Source organism: Lampetra fluviatilis, chromosome 56 (assembly GCF_964198595.1).
Source record: "Lampetra fluviatilis chromosome 56, kcLamFluv1.1, whole genome shotgun sequence".
Classification (NCBI taxonomy): domain Eukaryota; kingdom Metazoa; phylum Chordata; class Hyperoartia; order Petromyzontiformes; family Petromyzontidae; genus Lampetra; species Lampetra fluviatilis.
In genome coordinates, this window is record NC_136330.1 from 4,348,800 (window position 1) to 4,360,908 (window position 12,109).

General features: G+C 54.1%; 1 protein-coding gene across 6 annotated transcripts in view; it reads left to right on the forward strand.

The window, feature by feature from the left end:
* Positions 1-12,109, forward strand: part of LOC144950104 (disks large homolog 2-like) — a 422,604-nt gene that overhangs the window by 177,154 nt on the left and 233,341 nt on the right. For all 6 annotated transcript variants that reach the window (XM_078880161.1, XM_078880160.1, XM_078880156.1 and 3 more), the window contains 5 exons: positions 2,146-2,196; positions 3,080-3,204; positions 7,481-7,650; positions 10,255-10,391; positions 11,307-11,457. In XM_078880161.1, the coding sequence (XP_078736287.1) occupies positions 2,146-2,196; positions 3,080-3,204; positions 7,481-7,650; positions 10,255-10,391; positions 11,307-11,457 (634 nt within the window). The remainder of the gene's footprint in view (positions 1-2,145; positions 2,197-3,079; positions 3,205-7,480; positions 7,651-10,254; positions 10,392-11,306; positions 11,458-12,109) is intronic.

The following is a 12,109-nucleotide window of genomic DNA, read 5'->3' on the forward strand; positions in this document are numbered from 1 at the left end:
TAAAATTAATAAAAATAAAACAGTAAAAAAACATGATGCGGCAAATCTGGCTGTGACGGTCCCACCTGATGACGGAGACTTGTGTTGCCTCCGAAACGTCGTGATTTTTATTGTTTTATTTTTATAAATTTTTATTTCATTTTTTACCTACGTGACTTTACCGAAAGAAGTAAGAGTATCATGGGGCCTCCCTTGCCGGCATCAAAATATAGGAATGGGTTTTACCCTGTCTGGCACCCCGAGCTCACAATGTCCTAACAGTGGCGTTGTCTTTGTGCTGGTCGCCTTTTGGCGTCGTCCTCTGGTCTTGCACTGTTTGAGACTTGGCTCTTAAGAAAGCTGTCTCTGGTGTGGACCAATCAGTTTAAAGGACAATGCATCATCATCGACTACCAGAGAATGTTTTTTTTTTGTTTGCATGTTCACCAAAAGTATATGTGGTTAATGCAGACATGAATCCTTGCAAAAGGTTTCAGGTTGGTGCTTTAACATCTGAACACAACTCCTGTTTTATTTCCAGAAAGGGTAAACACCAATTCCTCCCCTCCCTCCCTCCCTCCACTCCCTCCCTCTCCCCCCTCACTCTACTCCCTTCACTCACTCCCTCTCCCCCCTCACTCCACTCCCTTCACTCACTCCCTCTCCCTCCTCACTCCACTCCCTTCACTCCCTCCCTCCACTCCTTCCACCCTCCACTCCCTCCACTCCCTCTCCCTCCTCACTCCACTCCCTTCACTCACTCCCTCTCCCTCCTCACTCCACTCCCTTCACTCACTCCCTCCACTCCTTCCACTCCCTCCACTCACTCCACTCACTCCACTCCCTCCACTCCCTCCCTCCCTCCCCTCCCTCCCTCCCTCCACTCCCTCCCTCTCTCCCCTCACTCCACTCCCTTCACTCCCTCCCTCCACTCCTTCCACTCCCTCCACTCCCTCCACTCCCACCCTCCATACAGAGAATGAACAAGGGAAAGGGGGGGGGGGGGCACAGAAAAAATTATAAAAATCCGCCGCGCCGTACTGAATGGGTGCAGCCCAGCAGGTTTCAGGTTTCCGTGACAGGTTTCAGGTTTAGTTTCTTCGGCGCTTTGCTGAAAGTGGGGGGGGGGGGGGAGTGTGGCGGGGGGGGGGGGCCCTTTCCACCACTCAGTTTCCTCGAGGATCCACGCCTCGTTGTTTGTGATGAAACGTGGGACGAGCAACCACACCACGTGGTGGTGAACGTGGTCGTGGTGCGTCGATCGATCTTCTCTCTCGCTCTCTCTTGCCCATCGGTTTTCTCCCGCTTGCTCTCTCTCTCCCGCAATCGCTCTCTCTCCTCTCTTGCTTTCGCTCTCTCTTTTTTTTTCTAACTTTTTTTTTTACGATCAGAGGAAACAAGAAGATGCTCGGTGTAGTCGGCACTTTGCTTCGTTCATCATTTCGTTTTTTTTTTCAATGCTTTTGCTTTATGTGCCCCCGCCCTCCCCTCTCTCGCTCTCTCACGATCGCTCTCTCTCTCTCTCGGTCGCTCGTGGAGTTTGTCCGCTGTGTTTGCGAGTTCACTTTTCGCCGCAAACGGGGGGGGGGGAGGTGATGGTGGGCGAGGATTTGCCAACGAAGCTATGGCGAGCCGGAGGAACGAGGCAGCTCAGAATCAGACATCAGAATATTTGTTCGCACCGGAGGAATCCGATGTCACAACAACAAACTGTACAAAAACATTAAATGAGTGCCAAGTACAATGAAGAGTAAAGAAATCACCAGAAACGCGTACGAATACAACTAAACCATCCCCGTCCTACCAGGCAAAGCCCGCTGAGGTATTCACTTCGCCAACGAAGTAGCTTATGGCACGGACTGTATCGCTCCGCTCAGCCGTGCGGCTCAAGAAAGTAGTCCCGTCGTCGTCGACTGCTCACTAAACTGCGTTATAACGGCTGCAGCAACGTCGCCCGAAACGTCGCGGAAACGTCGCAGAAACCCAGCAGCACCCCTCCTGGACATTTTTTTTTTCTCCGAGACTCGGCGAGGCTTCTTCGGAAGCGAGGGTGACCTCCGGCTACGCGAATTTCCACCAAAAACAAGCGCGCTCATAACAACAACAACAACAAACAACGACGCTCACGAACTAACGGTCCGCGATGTTTCTTCTTTTTTGTTGCAGCTGAACGGGACGGACGTGGACTACGAGTATGAGGAGATCACGCTGGAGAGAGTGAGTTCGGCCGCTGGTCGTTCCGCTGACCTTTGCACCCGTGACGAACCTCCACGCACACGGCCCCAGGGCTGCCAGGAACGCTTTGGAGTGTCCGTGCGTGCGTGCGTACTCGCGCGCACGCACGCACATGTGTGGGAGCGGGAGTGCAGCGGTTAGCGCTACGCTGCGCTGCGAACCCCGTCCACAGGAGTTCGATTGGCGCTCACGGTCAACACCGGTGACAATTATCAGACTCAGCCTCAAATGAGTACCTGGTGCGGTGCGTAAAAACATCGCTACTGGGGGAGACAAAGGCGGCCGGGCGTGGTGCTGGCCACCCACCCCCTCGAGTGCGGTTTCGGCCTTCATAGGTGCTCGCTAACAGCACTTGCCACAACAGCCTGTTAAGGCGACACGGGTGATTTTTGTCTTTAGGCACAAGCTGGCCACAAAGTTGTCTTCGCGTGAGAAACGGATAACGTTCGCCTGTTCCGACCGCTCCGTGTGGTTGCCCCTCCATTCTCATTAGCGGTGCCCCATGCATCTCCCGGGGAGATTATTCTGAGGAGCAGTGCCGCACGGCTGTTTGGAGTCTCTCGGTGTTTGTCGATCTTTACGTGCGAGGGATTCTCCTTGATGATGACCCCGAAGGGAGGAATTGTCACCACGCTGTTTACCAGGGAACATTTTTTTCCAGTAAGATTATTTAGAAAATAAAACAAAGAAAAGGCTTTACCCTTTCTGGAGAGCGGTGAGGGTCGGTTTGAATTTAGACGGGAGAGTGGTGAGGGTCAGGGTGAATTTAGACGGGAGGGTGGTGAGCGTCTCGTATCGGACTGCGACGCCTTTTTGATGATGCCCCCCCCCCCTCTCGCTCTATGTGGTGAATTGTCACCTGCAGGGGAACTCTGGGCTTGGATTCAGCATAGCGGGGGGCACGGACAACCCCCACATCGGGGACGACCCCAGCATCTACATCACCAAGATCATCCCAGGGGGTGCCGCGGCACAAGACGGGCGGCTCAGGTGAGGCCCCCCGCTTACCTTGAGGATTCTTCATTTTTCTTCTTGGTTCTTTCGGTAAAGTCACGTAGAAGGGAAGTAATAAAATAATAAAAATAAAACATAATAAAATAATTCTCACGACGTTTCGGCCACAACGCAAGCAGCCGTCCTCAGGTGAAGACCAGGTCTGTCGGGGAGACAGCATCTGACCTGGTCTTCACCTGAAGACGGCTGCTTGCGTTGTGGCCGAAACGTCGTGAGAATTATTTTATTATGTTTTATTTTTATTATTTTATTACTTCCCTTCTACGTGACTTTACCGAAAGAACCAAGAAGACTACAAACATGATAACAAGTGTAATGTTAAAGCTTGAAACAAGTCACAAAGTCTCCACTTGTTCACCATCGTTGTCGACGCGTGCCCGGAATCTTGTCCACGTGGTCTCCAGAGACCGGAGGCAACACTTCTTGCGGTGTCGTTGCAAATTCTCAGAAGTGTTCACATTTTTTGTTAAAGCACCCTGTATTATACACACGTCGTGAGAAACCGCCACCACCACCACCACCATCATCCGACACAACCGATTGGCAAAGCGTTTGCCACGTAAAAAAAACAAAAAAGCGTGTCAATTAGTCAACTTAGTTCAGCACTGACCGGTTGTGTGTTGGAGAGTAAAAACACGCCACATTTACAAGTCGACCCTGGTGCGGCCGGGTACGGGTAGGCCGTGAGTCACTGGTGAGTAACCGTTTGTCACTCATTTCGGGTAGGGTACGGGTACGGTTAGGGAACGGGAACCCGTACCCGGCCGGGTACCCATTTGCAACCCTGGTGCGGCCGGGTACGGGTACGGGTAAGGAATCAAAACCTGATTGCGACCTCTGCCGTGGCGTCTCGCCGGTAATTACGACCAGAGTCATCAGGGACCGACCATAAATGACGAGGGGGGGGGGGGTGGGGGTTTGAGAAATGTGACGTCACATCAAAATGCGCAACTTTAAATAAATATAGAATTGTTACAACAACACTCCTACAACATCAGAGTGCAGCGCCACATTAAATACGCACCACAATGACAATAGTTAGAAGCGATTTGAAGCATGTTTTATTTTCAAAATGGAAATATGGTTTGGGGTGGGGGGGGCAGAGCTTTGTGACGTCATATTTGACGTCACAAAGCTCTGGCGGGGTACGGGTAGGGTACGGGTATCGGGTACCTGATTGCGACCTCTGGGATGAAGCCATGTTGCAGGCGCGGGTGGGTTGATTCTAGGAACTTGAATTGTGAGAAGAGACAAGACGTTGGGAAATGAGTGACAAACGGTGACTCACCAGTGACTCACGGCCTACCCGTACCCGGCCGCACCAGGGTCGCAAACGGCTACCCGTACCCGGCCGGGTACGGGTAGCCGGGTATCGGGTAGGGTACGGGTATCGGGTACCCGGTTGCGACCTCTGCTGGCTGGGCCTTGACCGCCCGAGTGTGCAGCCGTACGACAACAGGGACGAAGAAGTGCACATTCGCAGGCTCTTCGCTAGAGGGCAGTCGACGCGTTGTCTGTTTTCAAATCTCGGGTGTTGCCATTGGGGCTCTGGCTAGGCCACGAAACCGGAGTCCTCCGATTCTTATGTTTTTTTCGAGAATTCAACGGAGGTTACCAGACATCTGGCCCACCAACACCCCATGTAATATTATTTCGCTGCACTCTCGTGCCCTCTCCTGTACCCCCCCCCCTCCCCGCCGCCCCATTGTGTGTCCACGCTTCGTCTTCATAGGCCCTCCGTCTAGACCAGGGGTGGGGAACCTTTTTTCTGCCAAGGGCCATTTGGATATTTATAACATCATTCGAGGGCCATACAAAATTATCAACTTAGAAATTAGCCCGTTATATTTGGTCAAACATTTAACTGACTCACCCCTAATGTGACGGCTGGAACTGCTTCTCTTTGGCGAGGCGTGTGATGTTAGCTGGTGTTGATGATGCTGCTACTCGCAACTGCTCTTCCAGGTTTGCTCCGAGATTTATTGAATTTCGAGTCCCGCCTGCGGTTGCCTTGGCAAGGCCACACCAAATGATTTCGCGGGCCTTATACGGCCCGCGGGCCGGACGTTCCCCACAACCATCTACGTGACAAACCATCAAAACTTGCCGGGTTAATGGTAAACTGGGCGAGTTAATCGCCGGGTTAATCGTATTTGGGCGGGTCAATCGCCCGGTCGAGTCTCGTCAGCAATCAATCCACGGATCTTGTTAATGGTCGTAGCACAGCGGAATATATCGGCGCTATCATCGATTGCCAATGAATCGACACGGCGATTAAAAACCCGCAAGTGACCATGAACCCAGCGATTTTTAATCGGCCAATTACGATGATATTTACACGATCCGGCGACGAAATCACCGATCTCGCTGATATTGAGCCAATCAAATGATCATCACTCAATCCACGGATTTATTGGCAATATCGTTGACACGGAGATCAAACCCGCAAAATTATGATAAACCCCTTTATTTTTCAAAAAAAGTTTACTCCCATTTTTTTTTGATTCCACATCCTCCCTCGCATCATACAACGTCCTGGATATTCTGGAGCGGAAGGTTTAGGAATGGACAGCCCAATGTGCGTGCGGTATTCTTCTTCACTGCCTCTGAGCTCATAGCTTGGATGCTCCAGTGCTGAGATTGGGCAATTAATCCCGATATTTTTTTTTATGTTTGCTTCTCATGGATAGACTGAGCGGGGATCAATGCGATTCATCGCGATTGATAATTCACAGTGACCATATATTGGGGGGGGGGGGAGGGGGAGTAGGGGTGGGCGAAATCTCTGATCCGTGATTTAGTTGGGTGTACGATTTTTATCGTAAATCGCCACCAGCGCCGCTGCTGGCACAGAATCTGCCACTCAAAGGGCCCCGATCGTCGCGTTAATACTCGACGCGAAATCAGAAACATTCTAAAGAAGTTAAAACAACAAAGACATTTACACAATCCGACGTTGACGTGTGATGATGATGATAATAATAATAATGGTCATTTTGCATTCGCGCAGGAAATCCCCTTTGAATAACATTTCCCCCCTCCATGTTGATGGCTGGCAAGTCTGTGTCCCAGAGGTCGCAACCGGGTACCCGATACCCGTACCCTACCCGATACCCGTTTGCGACCCTGGTGCGGCCGGGTACGGGTACGGGTAGGCCGTGAGTCACTGCTGAGTCACTGGTTGTCACTCATTTCCAAACGTCTTGTCTCTTCTCACAATTCAAGTTCCTAGAATCAACCCACCCGCGCCTGTAACATGGCTTCATCCCAGAGGTCGCACTCGGGTACCCGATACCCGTACCCGGCCAAGTATGGGTAGCCGGGTATCGGGTAGGGTACGGGTAGCCGTTTGCGACCCTGGTGCGGCCGGGTACGGGTACGAGTAAGGAATCAAAACCCGTTTGCGACCTCTGCCGTGTCCTGCACGCACAAGTGCCCTATGTTTACTCCACTGCTGGATGAGGGCCATTCCGTGTGCCTTGTCGGGAGGGCATGGGGGGTTCGCTTGACCATACTTCACCGCGCTGGATAGTACGCGGCGCAGAGAGGGGTGGGGTGGGGGGGGAGTCTCCGGGTCCGCAGGGTCTGATATCACTCCTCGCCACGAAACTCGTTGCACCACCACCACCACCACCACCCCCCCCCCCCGTCAATTATTCAATTGCACTCATCAAAATAACGAGGGCATTGGCAGCAGTGGCGAGGAAAATTAGGACGGGCACTCCTCCGACTCGCGGTTACGGATCCAAGCACTCTTGATGATTATCGAGTGATTAGAACGGTAGGTAAAAGGGGCATTGATATTAATGATAATGAGCCTCCTATTTGGCCCTTAATGGCAGGGTCGATTTGACCGTGAAGCGGGCGGTGATTGGTAGTCTGGTGTCTTAGGAACTTGGCACTCAGCCATCCGTCATTAGGGCGGCGGGGGGGAGAGGCATCATTTGAGGCTGAGTCGACCTAGGGGAGGCCCATGAACAGTTCAGATAATTGTCACCGGTGTTGGCCGTAAGCGGAAATCGAACTCGGGCCGCCGGGTTTGTAGCGCAGCGCGCTGACCGCTGCACCAAAGACAAATGTCCCCCATATAGCCTTAACAGCCTGTTGGGACAAGTGCTGTTAGCGAGCACCTCCACCACCACTCCCCCAACACACACACACAGCCACAACCACGCACACACCCGCTCGCGATGGGATGTTGATAACCACGCCCCCCCCCCACCTCATTGCCGTGCCTCCCGTGACCCCTCAGGGTGAACGACTGCATCCTGCGGGTGAACGAGGTGGACGTGGTGGACGTGACGCACAGCCGCGCCGTGGAGGCCCTCAAGGAGGCCGGCTCCATCGTGCAGCTGTACGTGCGACGACGTCGCTCCATTCGCGAGACCCTGGAGGAGATCAAGCTCATCAAGGGGCCCAAGGGTGGGTGGGGTGCGGGGTGACGACTTTTGGAATCGGTCCTTTTATTGACTCAAGTTCACACTTACTCCCCGCTGCTGGTAGGCAACGGAAAGTGGACAGACAGACCACGAGAGATGCACAGCCACGTGGCACTCGGAGCCCCGCTCGCGCGTGGCCCCTCTCTTCCTCCGCTCCACTACTTCCTCCGATGGAGGGTGCGGTGGGTTCTTTTTTCTGAGGTGCTTGGACATCTTGAAGATCGTCCAAACGGTCCCAGAAGAACTTCTGACACCAACATCCCATCGTGGATTTTAGTGGGATTTTTTATTTCCCCTCCACCCTTGACGAGAAAGTCCTCCAGAGAGCCCCCCCGAGGGAGATTATATGCAGCTACTTGGAGGAGAGGCGGGATTCATCTTCTTGGTTCTTTCGGTAAAGTCACGTAGAAGGGAAATAACAGAGTCAGACTCTGTCTTCCCGACAGACCTGTTCTTCACCTGAGGACGGCTGCTTGCGTTGTGGCCGAAACGTCGCGAGAATTATTTTATTATGTTTTATTTTTATTATTTTATTATTTCCCTTCTACGTGACTTTACCGAAAGAACCAAGAAGATGAATCCCTGCAGTCACGAAAGCTTTAAATCGAAGTTTAATGAGAGGCGGGATGTTAACTACCTCGCCTGGTACGCAGGAGGTCGCGTGGGTTCGATACAGATCCTGACACTGCCTGTTGGATATGTGGAGTTTGCGCGTCTCTCTCTCTCTCTCCCCCGTGGTCGTGTGAATTTTTGTCTCCGGGTCCTCCGGTCTTCCCCCACCCCCATTTGGAATCAACGTCGCACGTTTGGAGTATCCGGCTGATGTAAATGTCCCCACCACTGAGCTATGCAGCAGCTCAGTGATGGGGGGCCTTGCACCTGGTAAAGTAAAATCAAAACAAGAAAAACCCCCTTCTGACGTGGGCGTCGGAGACGGATGGTGAAGGTGCAGAGGTCATCGCGGTCGAGGTCGTTCAGCGGAACGGGCCGCGCCTCATCACACGACGCTCGACACCGGGGATATTGGGGCCAGGCGGTCCTGAAAAATGCAACGTGTCTTTTTTAAAACCAGGGCCCCGTTGTTGCTGTACGCGTGGCTAAAGCACAGCAAGTTGGCACAGTAGGGGGCACAGGTGGTGCATCAGGCAGTCATCTCGGTCATCTCAGTCAGTCGACCCATGGCACCTGCTGGGTCTGCCCCGTGACCTCCTGCCAGCGGGCGTTCGACACTTCACGTGGTAGCCTCAAGGTGCACTTGGCCTGGCACAAGCGTCGTGGTGACGTCACCGCCACTTAGTGGCGAATGGCGGTTGTTGTTGTTGTACGTTGAACTTCTTTCGCACGGTCACGTAGCCAGCCGTGCTCATCGCATGTGCTGGTGGAAGGTCAACACGAGAACTGCTTTTTACGTGTTCAGCTTCGTTGTTCATCCACCCGCACCTCCGATTAACACGGTTGGCTACGTACGGCGCGAAAGAAGTCCACCGCACGTACAGCACGGCGCAAAAAGGATTTCGGCAAGTTGCTGGTGGCTGGCTGGATTAGTCGGTTATGGTAAGGATCATTGGCACGGCTATTTCATTGAATCCATAGAGCTCAAGTGAGTTGACCCCTAACCAAGATGATGGGTATGCGTGTGGGTGTGCAGTGCGCGCGAGTGCGCGTGCGGTTGCCTTCGTCTATTTCTCGTGCATGGGGAGCGGCGTCTCAGCGATTAGCGCTCACGGCCACCACCAAGCGCCGATTGTCTGTGAACCGGTCCTGGGCTTCCCCGAGGTCACCCGGCCTCAAAAATGAGTACCCGGAGCGATGTGTAGTAAACATCGCCACTGGGGAGACCAAGGCAACCCGGCACGGTGCTGGCCACCCACCCCCTCGTGTGCCACCGGTGCTGATACTCACTGACAGCGCCTGCCCCAGCGGTCTGTTGAGGCCAGTGGCGGCTCCTGCAAAATCTCTCAGGGGGGGCAAATGTCTGGATGATGTATAAGGATAAGGTCCACCCATGCAAAGGATAAATTAACAGCTTAAGCATGTAAAGGCAACTTCACTTCTTTAATATTAATGACAAATAAAGTGACTCTAACAATACATCTTGTTTGTTTCTATACTCACTATTAATACAATCCACTCATGTTTCTTTTATTAAAGATTCCACTAGGTGGCGACAAATTATATTGTTGGATGAAACGTGCTTACGTATGATGACGTTAGCACGTATGATGACGTAAGCACGTTAGTGCGAGCCCTCCCGGAAGCCATAGAGAATGCATTGCAGCGCCCCCGTTCGAAAAAAAACATCTTTGAATGTAAGTCTATGGGGCCACTCGGGGCGATTCTCAGCCGGAGTGAAATCGCCCAAAAAGAGGCGGTACTCCACAGAACGTGACATGACGCTGATTGGACTATATCCAGAGGCACAGTGACGGCTAGCGTGTCTCTGTGGTTGAATGACATTGGTGGTGCGTCGCCCAATCGCCCTAATGAAGAAACCGCCCCTGGTTGAGGCAGTGCGCGTGCGGGCACGTGCGCGCTTTGCCCCGTGTCAATGCGCGCGTGCGCCGTTTGCTCTTCCTTCGGCCTCCAGGGCTCGGGTTCAGCATCGCGGGCGGCGTGGGGAACCAGCACGTGCCCGGCGACAACAGCATCTACGTGACGAAGATTATCGACGGTGGAGCGGCACTGAAGGACGGGCGGCTCCAAGTGGGCGACAGGCTACTGGCTGTGAGCGACCGCCCCCTAACGCGCGCTCCCCCCCCCCGCCGCCTGCCCCCCACCACTCCCCCCACCGCCTGCCCCTGCTCGCGCCCCCCCTCCCCCCCACCGCTCCTTCCTGGGGATGTTGTGACCAGGGGGCTTTTCTGGGTGGAGCGGGGTGGTAATACCTGCGCGCACTCTTTAAGGGATGTTTCGTGACGTTTTTACTCGTTCATGAAACGCCACCGTCTCCAGTGCCGGATTAAGCGAGTGCGGGGCCTGTAGCATATGCTATAAAGGGGCCCTACAGTAAAACAAATGTACACGTGAATATTAAAACACTGATTTTTTTACTTGCATAGTAAAGTAATTGTATTTTTCATTTGCTGTACAGCCAGATCGTTTTCCGAATTTGCAAAAAAATGGCCCTTATTTATTTTGGTCGCCGACCCCGTGGGATAGAGCGTTGCCCCCTCCCGCAAACGTGGACTTTCTCTGTCCCGTCACATGTAAACGCTCATTAAGTGGCCGATAAAGCCTCGATGTACAGAGGACTGCAGAGCCTTTTCCGTCGGGTTCCTCGCGCCCCTCGCGTAGTTCTCTCTCTCTCTCTCTGCGAGAGCGCACTCGAGAGACCGGTCCACTGAATCGGACATCGCGGAACCGCCGCTGAGGTATTCCCTGCAAGCGACACGCTCGCTGCACTGCCACTCGCCGAGAGAGCGACGCTCGCTGTGGCCGATCGCTCCGAAGCTTTAATTCGCCGGGCGAAAGCGTCGGTCGCCAAACGACGATAACTCTACCTCGCCGCCGGCGCAAGCTTTGAACGGACCGCAAACGTCGACGTTTAATCGAGGCGGTGAGTGGGGGGGGGGAAGTGGTGGCGGTGGTGGCCGCCGATCGACGCGTCCGCGTGTCCCCCCCTCCCGCCGACGCGCGCAGGTGAACAGCATGAGCCTGTCGGAGGTGACGCACGAGGACGCGGTGGGGACGCTGAAGAACACTTCGGATGTCGTCTACCTCAAGGTGGCCAAGCCCGTGGGCGTCTACACGAGCGACTCCTACGGGAGCCCCCCCGACGTCGCCAGCAGCTGTGAGTGCGGTCTACTGGCGCGGTCGCACGTACGTGCGATGCTGCGTGCGTGCGACGCAGCGTACGTGCGGCTGAACGTACGTTCGATTGCGCGTAAGTGCGCCCGTACGATCGCAATCACACGTATGCGCAGCCGCACGTGCACACAATCACAACACATACGGTCTTGTGCACACGCACAACCGCACGTACATACGCACCGGCGCTCACCTGGGCATGGTCACCAGTACGCTGGCCCGACTGCTCACTGACAAAACTTCTGAGGATCGCTGCAAGCGACCTCAGATCCACACCCGGGCGCAGTTGTGAGCTCAGCGATTGTGTACGTGGCCGTGCAAGCGGTCAGCACTTCGCTACGGACCCGGCGACCCAAGTTCGACTCACGCTCACCAACATCTGTGACGATTGTCTGAACCGGTCCTAGGCCTCCCCTAGGTCGACTCGGCCTCAAATGAGTACCTGGTGCTGTGTGCAAACATCGCCACTGGGGAGACAAAGGCGGCCGGGCGTGGTGCTGGACACCCACCCCCTCGTGTGCCGTGCCGGCCTTCATAGCTGCTGCTCGCTAACAGCACTTGCCCCGACAGTCCGCTAAGGCTATGCGGGGGATCTTTATCTTTGTACGTGCGCGCGACCGTACGAGCGACCGAGC